Source organism: Muntiacus reevesi, chromosome 2, assembly GCF_963930625.1.
Source record: "Muntiacus reevesi chromosome 2, mMunRee1.1, whole genome shotgun sequence".
NCBI classification, from domain to species: Eukaryota; Metazoa; Chordata; class Mammalia; order Artiodactyla; family Cervidae; genus Muntiacus; species Muntiacus reevesi.
Window position 1 is genome coordinate 260,547,582 of NC_089250.1, and position 19,992 is coordinate 260,567,573.

Below are 19,992 nucleotides of genomic sequence, written 5' to 3' on the forward strand. Positions count from 1 at the left end.
GGAGTCCGCTCTCGGCACCTTTCAGCACTCTTCACCCTGTTTCTCATGATGGTTTCCTTAGCGGCCAGAGATCAAACCCCCTTCCTCCGGCAGCTTCCCTCTGGGCCCCAGAAAAGAACAGCGAGGCCAGACAGCTAATCGGTAGTTGTTTTTTGTTTTTAATTCGTCTCTAATAAGCAACACCATCTGCCCACCCCTGCATGGGAAGTGGGACCCAAGAGAGGAGGCCTAGCACCCACTTTTCAGAGTTGGAGGCAGAGGCCTGGGAGGCCTTGAGGCTCGGATCTCCCCACTGGGTGTGTGGAGGGCACAACCCCCCACCCAGGATAGGTTAGGTTTCAGCTACTTGGCCACGGACCCTTGGGAGCAGTAGAGAGCGTGTGGGCCCTGGGTTTCTTGTCCTGGGACAGTTAGCAGTTTGGAGGTACCCCTGGCCCCCTGAGCAGTTAGAGATTAGGGGGGCTGATCCTCGGCCATAGGGGTGGTTAGAGGCTGTGGGCTGTTAGAGACAGGCTGCCCAAGCCTCTGCCCCCAAGAATGTTAGAGATTTGCTGAGGTCAGGGGTGCTGGGACACCAGTTTTGGGAGGGAATCGTTAATACACTGAGGAAATGTTCTGAGCTCCCCAGAAAAGAGCAGTAAGTTAGAGGAGGGCCAGGGCTGGTTGGGGCCAGCTGTCCCAAGGCTGGGCGTCCTGCCTGGGAGATGCAGTGGTCACTGGGGTTTCTCTCCCTCAGTGGTCCTGGCCTCGTCCTTGGTGGGAGGTGGTGGAGAATTCCTGGGGGAAGCTGAAGTAGTGGGGTTGGGGGCCCCCGACCCCGACTGGGCATCTATGCTGGCATGCTCCTTCCGAACAAGGTCCTCCAGCTCCTTCTGCAGGGGGCAAAGTTCACAGAAGTCAGAGGTCATCATGCATCCTTGGGTCGGAGGACCTGTGGGAGGGGGATCCAAGGACTGGGCTCGGGGTGAGCTGGGGTGATAGCTCCTCACCTTCCATCCGAGGAGGTCAGCAAGGGCCAGGCAGCCCTGGTCGCAGTCGCCCAGCCAGGCCACGTCCCTGAGGGCGAGGGAAGAGTCAAAGCTCCCAGGCTTGTCCCAGCACCGGTGGCTCTGCCTGTCCTTTGCCTCCATGCCTTCCCTCCCACCTGGGCCCTGTCCCTCCCAGGCCCCACCTCACCCCGCTGCAGGCCCGGGCCTCACCTGTAGGCCTTCTTGGAGTCGAAGTCCATGCCTCCTCCGAGGGCCATCATCATCCCGAGGAAAGGGTCAGTCTGTGGGGGAGGGGAAGCTAAGAGCACAGACTGGAGCCTGGGGGGCCTGGGTTTGAATCCCAGCTCTGTGACTTTGCTCAAGTGGCCTGGCCTCTCTGAACCTCAGTTTCCTTCTCTGTGGAGTGGGGGTAATCACCACACCCGCTCCTAGGATGATACTGTCGGTGGGTTAATACAGAGAAAATGCTGAGCAGTGTGTGCCACACAGCATGTTTTTCGCCTGCTGGAGGAAACAGCTGTCCCGGGGAGGGAGCCCCTGCCTGGGACAGAGGTCACCTCAGTTTGAAAAGAGAGCTGAGAGACGGCACGGTGACTCCTGATGGCACTGCTGCCGGCCCCGGGGCCAGCGAGCCCAGACTCTTCAGTCACAGGAAGCTCAAGGTTCCTGTTTTGGCTTAAGTTGCTTTGAGCTGGGGTTCTATCATCCCCTCTTAAAAGGGTGAATGGGACTTCCCTGGCGGTCCAGTGGTTAAGAATCCGCCTGCCAATGTAGGGGACATGGGTTCCATTCCTGGTCTGGGAAGATCCCACATGCTGCGGGGCGACTAAGCCCATGTACCCCAACTACTGAGCCCGGACCCTAGAGGCTGTGCTCTGCAACAAGAGAAGCCACTGCAGTGAGAAGCCCGCCATGCACTGCAGTTAGAGTAGCCCCTGCTAGCCACAGCTAGAGAGAGCCCAGGTACAGCAACGAAGGCCTACTACAGACAAAAAATCAGATAAAACAGGGTGACTGACCCAGAGGCCTGTGGAACCCTGGAGTCGGGGTAGCCTGGAACCTGATCCCTGAGGATTCCAAGATCCCCAGGTCTGAGATGAGGGGCCCAGAGTATTGGGCTTCCCCAGAGACCTGTGGCCTGGTTCCTGGGGGTTCTGGGGGAGGTGATGTGGAGCTCGTGTGTGTGGGTGGCGGGGTAGGACGAAGAGGACTCACCTGGCCAGTCTTCTCCTTGTTGATGAGCAGGCGCGGGGTGGACAGGGGCGCCCTGGGGGATGGTGAGCTGAGTGGTGAGGGCCTGTCACGGCTCCCCCGGCCCCCCAGCAGCCCCCCACAGCCCCAGCCCCCAACCTACTTGCCGATGAGGGATGCAAAGGGCTGCACCTGCAGGGAGGTGCCCATGATGATAAGGAGGTCCACCTTCAGGAAGTCCTGCGAAGCGGGAGCGGCCAGTGAGGTCAGCTGCCAGCCCCCAGCCCCCACTGCAAGCCCACCCGCAGCTACTTGGGGAAGCCACCTGCTGCAGGGCAGGACTTAGGCTGCTCCTGCGTGGGCTGAGATGGGGCGGTCAGGACACTTACTGACTGCATGCAGGAGAAGAAACGCGCTGGGAGGTTCTCGCCGAAGAACACGATATCTGAGGGGGAGACAGATGGACAGACAGACACGGGGACAGAAAGAGATGGTGAAAAAACAGGGGACAGAGATAGGGAGGGGGAGAGAGAACGGGCAGGAGCAGAAGGCGACCCCAGGGCTGGGGCGGGAGTGTGGATGGGGCAGTGGGAAATAGGCCAGGGGGCTATGGCACCCCCTCCCCTAGTCAGGAAGAGAGGGTGACCAGGGTGGGGTGGATGGATAGGGAGCATGGCCTTCTTGGGAAGGGGTTAGCGGGTGTGCAGGGTCCTAGCCCGGATCTACCTCGGTTGGTCCCAGGCCCCAAGCCTCACCAGGCTTCACCACGCTCTGACATTTCTCACACTTGGGAGTCACCTCGGAGAAGATCTTCTCTGGGCGTGGGGAAGGGGAGGAAGAGGAAGAGGTAAGAGGCACTGGGTGGGGCTGCAGCCTGCCCATGCCACCCTCTTCATTGTCAATACAAACACATCTCAGTCATGGGGGAGCCTCCTGGGGCTTTTGCCCTGCCCAGGAAAGACCTCCTCCCAGCACCAGCCTACAGCTATTACATGAAAGAACAAACAAATAAGCAGACACGTCCCAAAAGGGGCAACTGGGTTCCACCAACCCCCAACTTGGGGAATCTGGACTTGGGAGTGAAGTTCTTCCCATGGGTCTTTCTTTTTTTCTTTTTAAATTTTATTTATTTATTTTTGGCTGTGCTGGGTCTTCATTGCTACATGGGCTTTTCTCTAGTTTTCGGCAAGCGGGGGCTACTCTCTAGTTGTGGTGCACGAGCTTCTCACTGAGGTGGCTCTTCTTGTTTTGGAGCATGGGTTCTAGGGCGCATGGGCTTCAGTAGTCGAGGCTGCCGGACTCTGGAGCACAGGCTCAATAGCTGTGGCTTACACATGGGCTTAGTTGCTCCACAGCATGTGGGATCTTCCCGGATCAGAGATCAAACCTGTGTCTCCTGCGCTGGCAGGTGGATTCTTTACCACTGAGCCACCGGGGAAGCCCTTCCCGTGGGTCCTTGGGGGCAGCCCTGCTTCCATCACGGGTCAGGTCAGAGAGACCTGGTGGGTGCCAGGTCAGTGGCAGAGAGGGAAGAATTATGCAGATAATCCTGGGATGGAGACAAAAACTTAGGTCCAGGTGCTTCCCACTCAGGCTCAGTGACAGACCCCCTTCCCCCACCACACACCATGCTATGACAATCCTCCTCCTCACTGCTTATTAATTAGAGCTGTAAAGGCCTCTGTCACTTGCAACCCACAGAATCCTAGCTTGTTCATTCAAATATTCACTTGCTCCTTCAACAAATATTTACAGAGCACTGAGTTAAGGTCTGCCATTTACTTTAAAGTATTTCTGCATTGACAGCTCATGATATTTTGTGGGTGATGCTTGTGTTACTGCTGCAAGCATAATGGGGTAATGTTAATTGTACATGACCCCCAGCTGCTTGCACTTGGGCCATTCAGGAACCCTTGCCCCAGGGGCGGTCAGCTGGCATTTTGTCAGAAGGGCTACACTCCAAAAGCCCTACTATCAGCACTGCAGCTGTCCTTGTCCCACATGGACACCAGAGGCTTTGTGAAATCAGCATAAAGAAGGTCAGAAATGGGTTTGCATGGATGAAATAAGTGGCTTCTTAATTAGCACAATGGATATCAGAAATCAACTCTCACTGGAATTTTAGAAATGTGGATTGACTGGGTGTTTTTCTTTTTTTCTTCTTCTTCTTCTCTTTTTGGACACTCTGCCCTCACATGAACAGGGACAATGACTTTAGCAAGCCCTGGAGTCTCTTCCCTTAGGGACAGCCCCCACCCGGCCTTCATACCAGGGCTGTGCCCCGCCTCACGTGTCATGGACTCCGCTCACCTGAATCCGGCTAATGGGCTGGTTGAATCCTGTGTCTCCGGGGCAGTGCTGTCCAATATGGTGGTTAGAGCCACGTGTGGCTTTTACATTTTAATTAATACAAGCTGAAGAAAGTTAAGAGATTCGGTTCCTTGGTCATTTTAGCCACATTATAAGAGCTCAATTGCCCCATGGAGCAGATGGCTGCTATGCTAGACAGTGAAGATATATATAGAATATGCCCCTCACCACAGAAAGTTCTCTTAGATACTTCTGCTCTTCTTAGAATGTAGTTGTATTGGCCTGGATGAGGCCCTCATGTAAGAAGGGGTCAAAGCATCCAAAGGACACAGGGCTAGGGTTTCATGACCTCACGCAACAGGCTGGATGACCACGTGGAGGCTGGTATGCTAACACACGTCACCGTGTCTGGAGCCTGCATCCATTATACCCCGGCTATGAGGTGGGGTTGGGAGCAGAGAACTCCCACTGCCACCTCACATCTTTAGGGGCTGCCATTACCTGCTGAAAAGAGCCGCAGGGACTTCCCTGGCGGTCCAGTGGCTGAGACTCCACACTCCCAATGCAGGGGGCCTGGGTTCGATCCCTGGTCAGGGAACTAGATCCCACATGCCCCAACTAAAGATCCTGCATGCTATAATAAAGATCAAAGATCCTGCATGCCCCAATTGAAACCTGGCACAGCCAAATAAATAAATAAATGAGAAAAAAAAAAAGAGAGAGAGAGAGAAAGGAAGAGCTGCAGAGCTGCGTAGGACAGAACTGGTGTCTGTGTATGGAGACCCTGTCCCTGGCGCTGAGGAGCAGACGGGACGGGAAGCCTGCCCTCGGGGGTACCTCCAGCCCCTCACCTTTCATCCAGCTTAGCGAGTACTCCTGCCGGCAGCCTGAGCTGACACAGTGAGATGTGTAGAAGGTTCCGTGGGCCTCCACCAGGTCTTCAGGTTCCAGCCCAGCCACTCGCTCCAGGGTGTCTATGTTCTGGAAGGAGACACAGAGGGGAGACGGTCAGGAGTCAACCACCTTCCCCTCCCAGGAGTCAGAAGACAGAGCCGGGGACTGCAGCTGAGAGAGGCAAGTGGGACGGGTGAGAAGAAAAGAGGCGAGAGGCAAGGGGCAGGCGTGTGTCTAAAACTATTTGGTTCCCGCTGATTGTGCCTCTGAAAAGTAAGCCTTGGACACTTCAAGGCAGGGGCCCAAACTCAAATGCCTATGAACCCAGGCCACTGCCATCAACCAGCCCTGGTGTTTTTCTGCAAAATCAGGCCATTTTGCTTCCCTTTTGTGGAACATTTGTTCTGTTAGAACCAGACACTCTAGTGGCACCAGCTAGAAATTTGGTGAAATAAATATACCAATCTTCAGTGTCTCTGCTGTAAACACAGCCCTCTCAGATATGGCATCCTTGTGCAGTACCCAACCTGCACATCTGTCTGTGGCAGGCTTGGCCAGACATTAACACAAATCAATGAATCAGGAAGTTTTTTTGAGTTTTAATTACAGTTCTATTTAACAGTCGGGTTTCTTACTGTGATCTGCTGCATAGATAGTATATTAACTTGTATTCTTTTCAGACAGAATTACTTTCCTTAGTCAACACACAAGGATATTTCTCTCTTTCACATTTGTGTTTATAGATAATATATTAACTTGTATTCTTTTCAGACAGGATTACTTTCCTTAGTCAATACACAAGGATATTTGTCTCTTTCACATTTGTGCTTTCTCCAGCAATTTGGGAGCAGCTTTTGTTTGCCCACAAGGAAATGCCACCGAGGCAGGTGCTTCTGGAGGACCTAGCGGATGTTACAGAGATGGCCAGGCACACGCAGCCCACAGCTGACCCAATAAAGTTTCCTGGAGACTGTGAACCACCATTCCATTTCCAACTGCCCTCTCTGCTTCCAGTCAGCCCTCAGTTTATCCCCAAAACATGCAGACGAGAGTCTCTGTTTCCAGACTTTCTGTGGCTTTCCCTTGCCCCAGCCTACTAGAAATGCTAGTTTTGCCTTTGTTCCTGGACTTCCTCACATGCAAGTAAGCAGTGTGTATACAAATAACTGGGCTTCCCTGGTGCTTGGATGGTAAAGAAGGCAGGAGACCTGGGTTCGATGGCTGGGTGGGGAAGATTCCCCTGGAGAAAGGAAAGGCAACCCACTCCAATATTCTTGCTTGGAGAATCCCATGGACAGAGGAGCCTGGTGGGCTACAGTCCATGCATGGGGTCGCAGAGAGTTGGACGACTGAGCAACTAACACTACTCACTACTACTCATGCAAATAACTAAATGGCATGTCAAAGGACTACCTACATGCCTCTGTGTTACCTTTTGATGCCACTTAAAAAAAATTTTGGCTGCACCAGGTTGTGGCATGAGGGATCTTTGATCTTTGCTGCTGCATGCAGGATCTTTGGTTGTGGCATGCAGGATTTTGTTCCCTGACCAGGGAGAGAACCTTGGCTCCCTGCATTGGGAGCTTGGAGTCAGCCACTGGACCACCAGGGAAGTCCCTTGATGCTACTTTTGATGGGGCACCCACAAATAAACAAAAACGAATGTGGCTGGGGAGTTCCCTGGTAGTCCAGCGGTTAGGACTTGGTCCTTTCATGGCCATGGCCTGGGTTCAATCCCTGGTTGGGGAACTAAGACCTTGCAAGCTATGAGCACAGCCAAAAAGCAAAAAGAATGTGCCCAGACTTCCTGAGTGTTCTAGTGGTTAAGCATCTGCTGACAATGCAGGGGACATGAGTTCGATCCCTGGGCCGGGCAGATTCCACATGCCTTGGGGCAACTAAGCCCATGTGTCACAACTGCTGAGCCTGTGCTCTAGGGCCCATGCACCACAACGACTGAAGCCACCACATCGAGAAGCCTTGGCACCATAGCGAGGAGTGCAACTACAATGCACTCTTCAACGAGAGCACAACCAATGAAGAGTAGCCCCTGCTCACGGCAACTAGAGAAAGCCCGCACGTAGCAACAAAGACTCGGCGCAGCCAAAAAACAAACAAATCTTGGGGGGAAAAAATCTATCTTAAAAAAAAAAAAAATGATGTGGCTGACCCGTATGGACTGGTATGAAGCAATCTCTTCAAGATGTTAGAAGGCCCTGTGTACAAGATGTAGAAAAAAATCAACATATGGATTTGTGTGTTTGCTTGCCTAAGTGTGGACTATTTTCAAAGGAAACCCAAGAAGCAGGCAACAGTAGTGGCCCCCGAGGAGGGAAGCTGGGGCTGGGGAATACGGCCCAAGAGGCTCAGTATAATGGACAAGCAGCAATGACCACATGGAGACACAGAGCAGCTGATGTCTGGCCTCGGTGCCAGGCAGGGAACAGGGTGTGGGGACGAGGTGGCTGCTCAGCTCTAGTCAACTGCTCCCCCCTCCACCACCCCCAGAAAGCCATCTAGGTGTAGCCAGCTCTTCCAGATCTGCAAGAGGAGCCTGAAGTCTGAGTTTTCATCTGCAATTTCTTGATTGTCAAACATTAGCTCACTTTCGGTTTCAAGACATCATGTCTCTGACTGACATGCTTTTAAAATGCATGAAGCGGGCTTCTTCGGTGGCTCAGTGTTAAAAAAATTCGTGTGCTGATGCAGTAGACATGAGTTTGATTCCTGGTCCAGGAAGATCCCACATGCTGAGGGACAACTAGGGGCAATTGAGCAACTACTGAAGCCCACACAAAGCCCCTAGAGTCTGTGCTCCACAAGAGAAGTCACTGCAGTGAGAAGCCTATGCACTCCAACTAGAGAGCAGCCCCTGCTTGCTGCAATGAGAGTAAAGTCTGTGCAGAAACGAAGACCTAGCACAGCCAAAAAAAAAAAAAAAAGACTTCTCCCCTATAAATGGGAAAAAAAAATTTTTTTTTAATTAATAAAAACCATGAAGCTGCTATGTGGGTGAGTATAAGGAAGAGTCTTCCAAGTAAGGGCTTAAGGGAAAGAAAGCTGAGTATAAACCTGATGTATAATGTAAACGTCACAGATACAGATTTAAAAGAGTAGAGATCACAGTGACATGACTGAAGGAAACAACTGTTCTTCTGTTTGAATGGATACTTGTGTCTTGAGATAAAAATAGCATCGCTTCAAAAGTGCTACATCGTCACAATTCAGGAAGACGTGAAGACAGTGTGTTCCAGAAAACTGGGTCAGTGACTCAAAAAGTGGCTAAGGTTGAAGAACAGGGTGAGCAGGAGTTGAAAAAAAGAATGGTTTCATGAAACATGAGGGTGGAAAAATGTTTCCACCTGTGTCTAATGCAATGCGCCAGTGTGAATATACATGTAGACTTAAATCTGTGTGTGAAGTATCATAAGTAAGGGGAAACGCCACCACATTTCACACTGACCCCAGAACATATTCATGTTGGCTTTCATGTAAAAAATACCCTGCAGCTGTTGTGCTTTCGTGGTTTGGGGCAGGAGAAGGGGGTGCCTCATATGGAGCTGGGGAGTCAGCCCTCTGATGAACCACGTGGTCCTGGGTTTGCGTTTCTCGTGCTGGGACCCCTGTGATCTCCTGGTCTCTCCTGCTCTCCAGCTCGAGTCCAGACGCCTTAGTGTCTGGCTGATTGTCTGCCTATAGCTCCATGTGGCTGTCTAACAGGCATCTTAAGCACGACATGCCTTCAGCCAAACTCTTCCTCTGCCCCCAACGCCTGTACATCCCACCATCTCAGTAAAAGACAGCAGGTGCTCAGGCTGAGAGATGTCTGACCATCCCTGACTCCTCTCCTTCTCTCAAGAACCGTTTCACATTCAATCCAACAGGAAGTCCTGGTGGCTCCACCTTCAAAACGGGTTCACAAGTCACCCACTTCTCCCCTTGGACAGCCCCCTCCCTGGCCCAGCCTCCATCCTCTCCTGCTTGGACCATCACTGCCGCCCCTTCCCTGGTCTCTGTACCCACCCCTACCCCAGTGCTCCCCCCACAGTCTGCCCTCCACATGCAGTTAGAGGGACCCTGTGGGCACCCAGGGCAGATCATGCCTTGGCCCTGCCCAGAGCCCTCCTGTGGTTCCATCTCCCACCAGGAAAAGGACAAAGCCCTCCCGGTGGCCCCCAAACGCCCACATGGCCCACCTGTCACCTCCTGACCTCATCTCCTCTGTCCTTTTCTACTACTGTCCTCCGCGCTCACTCAGATCCAGCTATTTGAACACGCCAAGTGCAGTCTCACCTCAGGGCCTTTGCACTGGCTGTTCCCTTTGCTTCTCTCCCTGAGATGATCCCATGGCTCCCTCCCTCCCCTCCTACAGGTCTTTGTTTAAATGTTCCTTTTTTCCGTAAGGCCTTCCCTGACTTATTGTTCACAAGAGCACCCTTCTCCCCACGCACAAACAGAACTTCTGATTCCCCTTTCCTGCTCAGCCGTGCTCCACAGACGTCTCAGCATGAGACAGACAAGATACTCGACTCATCCTTCTCGTCCACTGTCCCTCCCCACCCTAGAGTGTCAGCTCCAGGAGGGCAGGGATGTCTGCTCCCTCCCTGCTTGCAGGGCCTGGCACTGGTTGGCACTCAGTAAACACCGGGGCAGAAGTTGATGAACAGGATTGACAGCAGGGCCGTGGTGAAGATTTCATGAAATCACACACAGAAGGTGCTTGGCTTCAGGTGAGCTGTTTGTATCATGTCTGAACGCATTCCATGGATAAAAGGTCAAGTGTACCCTGACCTGGGGCTCCCCCCCAACCCCCACCGGCCCTAGGTGGGAGTACCTGCTCCCTTCTGAGAATTCTGGACCTGAAAAAAAGACTTCATCCTCCCCCTGGTGGCAGATTCTGAGGCTGCAGGCTCCAGATTGCCGGGCCAGGAAGAAAATAATAGAACACCTATTTCTACCTGTGGGTTCTCTCTCTATTTTATAATTTTGGGTTCTGAGATATAAATTAGAGCAGGCATGGTATCACTGCTCTAGTAGGTCATGTAATTCAACACATATTTATAAAACAAAAGTAGGGGCATATTTTTCACTATTGGGTGTGTGAGACCCCAAAAGTCTCACCAACTAGGAAGCCAAGAATGTGCGCTGTCCTTACCTGAGGACCTCTGGGTGAGGCCCTCAGCTAAGTGCCTGACATACATGAGCTGTGGCCCCATGGCCCACACAAGGCCTTTGTGCAAATTATAAGAAGGTGCCCCTTTCTTAAGATTCTATAGCCACCAACTGGAAAACTGTCAGGGTGCAGCAATCATGTTGGGCTTCCCTGATGGCTCAGAAGGTAAAGAATCTGCCTGAATCGTGGGAGATCTGGGTTCAATCCCCGAACGGGGAAGATCCCCTGGAGAAGGAAATGGCAACCCACTCCAGTATTCTTGCCTGAGAAATCCCATGGACAGAGGAGCCTGGTGGGCTACAGTCCACGGGGTCACAAAGAGTCAGACACGACTGAGCAACTAACACTTTTACACTTCAGCGGTCATGCTAGACCAAGTCACTTCAGATCATCTGATGGAAAACCCAAAAAAACATGGTGCCAAAGGAGTCTGCTCAGAGACGGGATCCTTTCTCAGTACGCACGGGGTGGCCCCGAGGGAGGTCACTGCCATGCTACCACAGGCCTGAGAGGGTGAGGTGGTTCTGGCCTCTGCTTTTCTTTCCCACCCATCCTGTGTGGCATGTGGAATCCTCATTCCCTGAACAGGGACCAAACCTGTGCCCCTGCACTGGAAGCAGCATGGAGTCGTAACCACTGGATTGCCAGGGAAACCCCTGACCTGTTTCACAGAAAGGGAAACGAAGGCTGAGAGAGGGGATGTGACTCACTGCAAGTCACCAACGGAGAGGCTGCGGCCTGAGCTCTGGACCCCTCCCGCCCGCCCTCTTCCTCCCAGGACGCCCGAGGTCCTGCCTACCTGTGTGTAGCAGCGCAGGAGCAGTCCTTTCTCCTTCAGCAGGCGGATGAAGTAGTGGCAGATGGTGGGCTGGAGGGAAGCAAGCGCTGCAATGCTGACTGTGTACTGCCCTGTGCCAGGAGCTGTTCCAGACCTGTTTCTCCTCATGGACTCTCCACACCATGAGGCAAAGACCTTCATTATCCCCATTTCACAGGTGGGGGAACTGCGGCTCAGGGAGGGTGACTGTCTGACCAAAGTCACACAAGCTGTGGAGTTGGCGTTGGCACAGAAGCAGCCTGGCTCCAGAGTCTGGGCTCTTACATGTATCATTAGCTCATTTAAGCCTCACAGCATTTCTTTTCACTATTATCGGCTCCATTTTACAGATGGGAAAACTGAGGTCCAAGGACACAAGAGCAGGAAATGAGAGAACAGGACCTGGACTCAGGTAGTCTGGGCCCAAAGCCCATGCTGTTTTGTTTTTTACTATGCTTCAAGGCTTGCAGGATCTCAGTTTCCTGACCAGGGATTGAACCTGGGCCACGGCAGTGAAAACCCAGAATCCTAACGAGTAGGCCACCAGGTCCCATGTATTTAATAGTTGTAGGCTATTTGTCTAAAGGGCCCTGAAGGGGTCCTTCTCATGCCTGCTGGCCCCCAATTTTTCCTGTCCCCACTTCCACAAGAAAGAGCTCACCTTGAACTGCCCAGGATAGAGTTCCTTGGCGAGAGCAAAGAAGGGCTCTGGATGTTTCTGTGGGAGAGAGAGCCAGAGGGCAGGTGGGCACCCAGATGCCCCTGGTGAGATGTGAGCAGGAGCCAGGAGGCCCCGTCCACCCCCCCGTGACGACAGATCCTCCTCCCTGTGCGACACCCACCTTGAAGTAGCTGATTTCAAAGATGGCCTCCGGGTAGGGAAGACGGTATTTCTCCAGGTTGGCGTAGAGGCCCGTGTTTGGGGAGCGAAAGTCAGGGATGCCTGCAGCTGGGGGAGGCGGGGTAATCAATAAGGGACTCTGGCCCCTTTCCTTTCACACCCCCCAACACAGCTCCTCCCCAGGCCCTCGGAGGGGCACCCCAACCAGTGAGTGGCTTTTGGGGGAGGGGAGCACTTACAAGTGGAGATTCCAGCTCCCACCAAACAGATGACCCTGCGACCTGGAGGAGGAGAGTTTAGGCAGCATGTGTTTTTCTCTTTTTCAACTTACATTTGTTTATTGTTGTTTTGAACATCAAACATTGCTCCAAAATATGAACTGTTTATCTTAAGAGAGTTGTCTTTGCCATAAATTAAGCACTGAACTGATGTTTACAATTGATTTTTTACAACTTAAAAAACTTCTAAGTGGCACTGCTGTCTAATAATCAGATATATCATCATGGACTGAATGTAATGATTAAAAACGTAAAGTTTTTTTAAAAAAGAGCAACGTGTTCCCTTCCCATTCTTACCTCTTAAGTAATTGCACCTATCACAGTCCCTGAAGCCATTTACTCTGTGCCAGGCCCTGCAGCGAGCACTTCAGATCCCTGAATGGCTCTCCAAGGCATCTCAAGGTGGGTGGTATTAACATTCCCATTTTACAGATGAGGAAACTGAGGCTTAGACAGGGGAAGGGGTCATACAGTTGACTGATGGAAGAGCCAGCATGGGGTCAAAGAATCCATTGGTTAAGATTACACCATGTAGCAAGATTCATGAAAAGGCCACTTGGAGAGAAGTTTCTCCTCCTAGCTAAATCTAGACAAACACAGGAGATCTTAGTGAGAGGTAGATCTTAGGGAGAAGGCCGGGAGGATGTGTTCCCCTGGAAGTGCTGCAGGTTATTGTGAAAAACAAAATCTCTGGCCACCTCTTTATCTTCTGGACACAATACTGGACAGCCATCTATTTCCAGCTTAAGATACACATTCCTCCATCCTATTCCTTCCCTCCATAATCAAATGCATGTTAGCCACCAGAAGTCAATAATTCTCAAGTGAGGGTCCAAGCTGGGCCATTCTCAGCTCACACACGGTGGGCAGCAGAGTGGATAAACGCTTCCAATCCTGGCTTTCCCGTGCACCAGCAGGGCTGTGGGGGAGTGGGGCGGGGGTGGGTCTTAGATCAGATCACCACGCTGGGCTTTAGCTTCCTGCTCTGTAAAATGGACACAATCACTGTACTGGCCTCGTGGGGGCTGTTGAGACAAGGAATTCTCTCCTGTGAAGCTGAGATCAATGCCTAACACTAATGATTCTTCGAGACACTAGTACTCAACTTCTTCAGACCTGTGATTCATATCCCTATAAGCACTTTGTTCCCCCAATGTCACCAGTTTTTGGAAAAGATGGAAGATGTGGGCGGGGAGAGGTGGAGTCATTTCACAAGCATGCAGGGCTGTGCAGAAATAGCCTGACTGCCTTTTTGGTGGCTGGCTGGCAGCCCTGCCACGCAGCACCCTTGGCATCCGCCAGTCGGCTGATGGACACACACGAGTGTGAGGGCCTTGGGTGTCAGGATGCCATCGGCCCAGGCCTGGCAGACCCAGCGGACCCAGTAGAAGGGAGTGAGTGTGAACTCTAGATTCAGGAGCCCTGATTCTGCCTCTTGCCAGCTGTGTAACCCCGTACCAGGTCACAACCTCTCTGTGTCTCAGTTTCCTCCTCTGCCCAGCCGACTCCTCACAGGTCTCCTGTGCAGATCCTATGAGGGGATGCCTGTCAAGTGCATAACCCAGTGCCTGGCAAAAGGTGAGAGCCCGATTCATTGTTATCATTTATTATTATCCCCTCACAGGCACCATCAATTATTCTAAAACCCAGGTGCAGGAGGATGGACGGAACGAATGCTTTGTAGCCACTGCCTGTATTCTCTTTGGGGCCCACCCAAGCCAGAAGAATGGGTTTCCTGAGTGGCTCCGTGGTAAAGAATACGCCTGCCAATGCGGGAGATGCGGGTTCGATCCCTGGGTCAGGAAGATCCCCTGGAGAAGGAAAGGGCAACAGACTCCAATATTCTTGCCTGGGAAATCCTATGGACAGAGGAGCCTGGCGGGCTACAGTCCGTAGCATCGCAAGAGTTGGACATGATTTGACTAAACAACAACAACAAAGGCGGGAGATGGCTGAAGGCCGCAGCTCCAGGAGAGGGGGGCTCAGGGCGTCCGGCCTGGCTGCCTGAGGAGAGATGGCAGCAGCTGGAGGACAGGGAAACTGGAGGAGACGTCCTTAACAAAAGGCTGTTCAGGACCCTCAAAGGGTCGATTGTTCTAGTCAAGGACTGCCAAGGGCTCGGTTTCTCAGAGTCTGGTGACCTCAACTTGAGGCAAGAAATATAAATTAGCCGGTGACCTGGTAAAAAATCTCTACACCACACCCGGGACAAGCCTCCTGTAAGAATCGTCACGGGGAACACTTAGGCAATGCTTGCTCTGTTTCAGGCGTTCACATCTATGAATTTATGTAATCCCTCTTCATAATCCTGGGGCTTCCCTGGTGGCTCAGACAGTAAAGAGTCTGCCTGCAATGCAGGAGAAGAGGGTCTGATCCCTGGGTCAGGAAGATCCCCTGGAGGAGGGCATGGCAACCCACTCCAGTATTCTTGCCTGGAGAATCCCGTGGGCAGAGGAGCCTGGTGGGCTACAGTCCATGTGGTCCCAAAGAGAAGGAAGGAAGCCATGGGGATACCTGGGAGAAAAGTCTATTCCATAATCTTATAAGGTAATTACTATTATTAGCATCTTCACTCTAATAAACAAGCCTGACCAATAGAGACACGGTGATTGGTTCAGGGTGTAGGACTGTGACCCAAGCTGGGCTAATTGGAGCCAATCTCTGGCTCTTGTGCTTGAACCACTGGGAGAAAGAGGCTGTTTTTCAGTGGGAGCTGCTAAGCTGGTAGAACTTGTATTTACAGCTGCCAGGAGTTCCCAATACAGAGAAGAGCCAAGAAATGGCTCAGCACAGAAGTTGCTGAATCCAGCCACACTTCAGGATCATCAGTTACAGGATCAACACACTCCCTTTTTGGCACCAGCCATGGGGGGTGGGGGCGGTGGTGGAGTCATGCAGGAAGGGGCCCAGGGGGGCGGGAACTCACAGCGCTCGCTCTGCATGTAGCGGCTCACTCCTTCCAGGGTTAGTTCGTCCAGGAGTCGCTCCTTCTGGGTGCCCAGGCCCAGAGTCTGGGAGAAAAAATTCCGCAGGAAATCCACTGGCCAAAAAGAGACACAGCGGTTGGGCGGGTGTTTGTTCAAGGGGACACAGAGGCCCTAAGTGCCCCTGCCCAGCCCTGGGGTCTCCTGTCTTCCCACGACTAAAGGCTGGATGCCTGGCCCGGCCAGGGATCCCAAAGCACTTCATCTGTTCTTACACACTTTGCATGTCACCCCCAGCGCAGGTGAACACCCAGATCCCTGCCCTAAACCGCCCTCCAGAACCCCCCAGAACCGTGCTCCCAAGGCAGATACTCACTCTCTGCTTCTCCGCCAGTGGCTCCTGCCTCAGTGTCTGAATCTGAGTCCTGGAAGGGGTGGAGGTGGGGTGATGAGGTCCCAGAAGTGGGGTTAGGGAGGGGAAGAGGGGATGACACCAGGGTTCTGGGGAAAGGCTGTGGCTGGGAGGTGGGCCTGAGGGAGTGAGGGGCAGAGGGGACCGTGCTGGGGGCACGTGTGGGCTCTGGGACAGGCTGCCTGTGTTGGAAACCCAATTCTGCAACTCGAGAGGAGTGTGGCCTCCTGTGGGTGACTGCATTTTTTTACTGAGTCTCCGAGCTCCTCCTCTAATAAGTGGAGCTTGGAGGATAGAGGAAGGCCACCTGGAGGGCTGTGAGCCATGTGAGGCGCTCACCACAGCCCTGGTCAGGGGCGGTGGTGGTGGCGAGTGCTCAGGAAGTGCTGGTTACTGCTCTCATCACCTCCCACTGTCCACGTCGTCACCTTATATCCCCTCCAGGCCCCTGCCCTGCCCAGCAGCTCCGCAGCCCGCCTCAGCTACGTCAATGATGCTGGTAGAAACGCCTCGGTCCTCACCCTGTGGCCGTCAGCCCTTTGGCTTAAAGCCCCCCCACTCCACCTTTCCAACCCTTCCGTCTCCTTTATCAACTCCTCTCCTCCGCCAGGCGCCCAAATTGCGGGTCTGGGACTCTGTCCTGGGCCCTCCCTCCCGTCTCTGTCCGCTTTCCCTGGGCCAGCTCGCCCAGTCACACCAGTGGTCTCAGCCTGGCCTCTGACGATGCCACCTTTCTGTCTCCAGATCCAGGGTTTCCGCAGCCCCCGGATGCCTCCCCCTAAGTGTGACCCCAGACCTCTCACTTTCACGGTGTCCCAAACCGGCCTCAGCATCTCTTCCAAACCTGCTCCTCCCCCTGGGGCCCTAACTTGGTGTGGCTTCTGTCCCTGTGTTTGCCAGATGTCTCCTGCCTCCCTCGCCTGCCCTCCTGCCATAGCATGTCCCCTCCCCGGGGCTCCACATTGGCCAGTCTGTCCCTCCAGGGGCCCTGCCCCGGCCTCCGCCAAGTTCCTAGTCTCCGTCTCCATCTCTGATCTACTCTCCTGCTCTCTGTGTGTTGACCTGTCTGGGTCCACCCTTTGCCCTCCACATCAAAGGCCTTTCTCTGGCTTCCCCAGTTTAATCATCTGATTACAAACATCTATGGTGTTTACCATGATGCCAGCCAGCTCCAAGTCTGGGATTTTTCACGGTCACCACTGGGTAAAAATGTGTTAAGTCCCTCAGTTGTGTCCGACTCTTTGCAACCCCATGGACTGTAGCCCGCAAGGCTCCTCTGTCCATAGGATTCTCCAGGCAAGAATACTGGAGTGGGTTGCCATGCCCTTCTCCAGGGGATCTTCCCAACCCAGGTCTCCCGCATTGCAGGCAGATTCTTTACTGTCTGAGCCACTAGGAAAGCCAGGTTTCCTTGATCTAAGATTGTATCTATAAGCTGTACAAAACTCTGACCATTAGACAATGTATAACTTGAAGGTGCTTGCCTCATGAGTCCCTCACCCACAGCCCAGCCCTCCCACCCCATCCTCCCCTTCAAGATAGCCACTATTAACAGTACAATGGTAATTACTCCAGATTTTTTTCTCTGAGTTGGTGATGGACAGGGAAGCCTGGCGTGCTGCAGTCCATGGGGTCGCAAAGAGTTGGACACGACTGAGCGACTGAACTGAACTGAAAACTCATTATTTCCCCAGAAATGGGTCGCCCCACAGTACAATGCCGCGCCTCGCATTTTCCACCAAACAATATATCACAGACCCGCCAGCTACAGAGTGTTGCATTGTACGGTTCATAGTTCATTTAACCCATCAACTGACAGTCGTTTGGGCTGTTTCCAGTTTGGCTGTATCGCACAATGCTGCAATTTACACCCTTGGATCGCTCTCTTTGGGACTGAGGGTCCCTTTTCCACATGAAACCTTTTTCTCTGACAGTGGCCGGCTTTGGGAGCCAGGCGAGGGAGAGGCCTGGCCTGACAGGGAGCTCTTGTCCCCTTGGTGTGGCTCAGCCGTGCATCTGTGGGGTGCTCTCGTCACAGCTTCTGCTCTGCCCTACATGTGAACCGCGACCTCGTGTCTGTGGGTGGGCTGGCACGCTTTCAGGCTGCAGACAGTGAAGCTCTGTGGAAGGAGGCGAGGGCCCTGCCCAGCACGTGGGAGCAACGTGGTCTCGGGGGGAGCTGAAGGTGATGGTGGAGCCTCTGTGACCCCTGCTTCCAGTGAAGCATCTGGGAGGCAATGTGTCAAGGCGCCGAGGGTTGCAAACCTGTCCCTGCTCTTCTAGCCAATGGACAGAGGACAAGTTGTTAAAGAACTCAGTTTCCAATTCCTTGGCTATAAAATGACCACAGTAGACCCGCACCCCTCCCCTCCACCACTGCCCCCGGGATGCTAGGATGCCCATCAAACACGAAACAGAGTACCCAGTTGGCTTAAAAACTCAGTAAATGCTAACCATCAAGGTAATCAGCCACCTGAATCCTGAACACATGACACTCTTTCATGCCCCCTAGTATACCCTCTGTCTGGGACACCACTTCTCACCTTGCCTAAGAAAATCCTAAATTACTCTACACTGATTACCATGTGCTGTATCTCAGTCTGACTCCGAGAACAGCCTGTGGATTCTTCCCGGGAAGGGACTGGCTGGAATCTGTGATCTCACACTGTTTACTTTGCGCTCCCAAAGTGCCCTGCGCTACTTTCATGATCACCAGTAGAGTCACTGTCGAGTCACACGTCTGTGAGATCTGTGAATTCAGGAACCAAATCTCTTCCATTCCCATTGTGAACGAGGTTCAGAAGGGAAAGCGGTGGGAGAGGTGTGCAAGGAGAAAGGAAAGTTGGCAAGGGCAGGCCTAGGCTTTAGGCTGCACACCCTTCTCTGACAGGCCCCAGAATCCACCATTCCCCCAGGAGCTGAACCACAAGGGGAGGCGGGGTGAGGGGCTGGGGCAGTGAGCTGAGGGCCCTGGGTCTCTGACTTCCCTCTGCCACCTCCCCCCGTGTGGGGTGTGGGAAGTCCATCTCTCTCCTTCCCTCCACCCTTGTCCCCATCTCACCTGAGCCTCCTGCACCTTCCCTGCCTGGGTCTCCTCGGGGTCAGAGGCTGGGGGAGGAGGGGGAGCAGACGTGGTTACGGTGAAGGGAGTGGTTAAGGGGGAATGAAGGGCTTCCAAGTGGGGGTGCAGAGAGGGGCAACAAGACCCTCCAACCTAGTTATACGGGGGTGGGGGTATAAAAAGGGAGTGGATGGAGGGAGGGAAATGAAGAAAAGCAGATCTTATTAGAGTGGAGAGTGCTGGGAGGAGAGATGGTTGGTGAAGGACAAAGAGGCTGGGATAGGGAGGTTTAGGAAAGTGAAAAGAAAGTAAAGCAGATAAGGACATGAAGGAAGACTTAGGAAGAGTTAGGAAGGACACAGTAGTGCGGGAGTGTGTGCTGGGAGGGTTAGGTTTTCAAGCAGAAGAAAATGTAGAAAGAAAGAGCGGATAAGGGATACTGGGCCTGAAGGCGGGTTTGCAAGAAGAGGTGGTGGGGGCGGAACGCAAGGGCGAGATGGTAGGTTTAGAAGAGGAAGGAAGAGATAGGAGGGGACACCAGGGGTCCCCGAGCACCCTACAGTTCCCACTAACAACCAGGTACCCTTAGCAACCCGGACAGCGGTATTCTAGTAACAAGGGTCCTTAGCAACTAAGGTGCGAGACACACGCTATCATTTGTAACTTCGGGGACGTGGCAAACGGACCCTTAAAACCTAGCGACCCAGAAACCCACCAATCTAGCAATATGTATCACAACGGCTCCCTGAACCGCATTCCCCTCCATGCAGCCCGCATCTCCTGCCCCACCACTCCCGCCCTCGGGCCCCGGGGCCTGCAGCCCTCAGCCAGGCCCCGGCACGGCCCGACCCTCCCACCAGGGCCCCCGACTCACGATCCGGATCGGCCATGGGCGCGGGGCGGGGGCCCTCGGGACTGTCACCGACTGCTCTATCCCGTGACGGCACCGGAAACAGGAGGGGGCCGAGATAGGTCAAAGAACTACAACTCCCAGGAGCCATAAAAAACGTCCGGAGCGTGCCCCTCTGCGGTAAGAGGAGTCACGCGAGGGCCGGACTACGAATCCCAGAGCGCCTCGCGTCCGCAGCCATGTTGGTAAAGG

General features: G+C 53.3%; 1 protein-coding gene and 1 non-coding gene across 3 annotated transcripts; one reads left to right on the forward strand and one right to left on the reverse strand.

The window, feature by feature from the left end:
- Positions 1 to 138: 138 nt before the first annotated feature.
- Positions 139 to 19,865, reverse strand: SIRT2 (sirtuin 2). 2 transcript variants are annotated; one of them, XM_065926050.1, is made up of 16 exons: positions 19,765 to 19,865; positions 18,891 to 18,937; positions 15,794 to 15,842; positions 15,420 to 15,533; positions 12,455 to 12,496; positions 12,217 to 12,323; positions 12,036 to 12,092; positions 11,357 to 11,425; positions 5,342 to 5,471; positions 2,936 to 2,995; positions 2,570 to 2,625; positions 2,344 to 2,420; positions 2,205 to 2,256; positions 1,200 to 1,270; positions 990 to 1,056; positions 139 to 872 (listed from the first exon to the last, which is right to left on the reverse strand). In XM_065926050.1, exons 1-16 carry the CDS (start codon positions 19,778 to 19,780, stop codon positions 714 to 716), a joined length of 1,173 nt encoding a protein of 390 aa, XP_065782122.1. In that variant the 5' UTR covers positions 19,781 to 19,865; the 3' UTR covers positions 139 to 713. The 2 variants fall into 2 exon arrangements, with proteins under 2 accessions (XP_065782122.1, XP_065782123.1); XM_065926051.1 differs by lacking the exon at positions 18,891 to 18,937 and having other exon boundaries at positions 19,765 to 19,861.
- TRNAE-UUC (transfer RNA glutamic acid (anticodon UUC)) lies at positions 7,062 to 7,133 on the forward strand. The gene has a single exon. It is a non-coding gene; the product is annotated as a tRNA-Glu (tRNA).
- Positions 19,866 to 19,992: the final 127 nt, after the last annotated feature.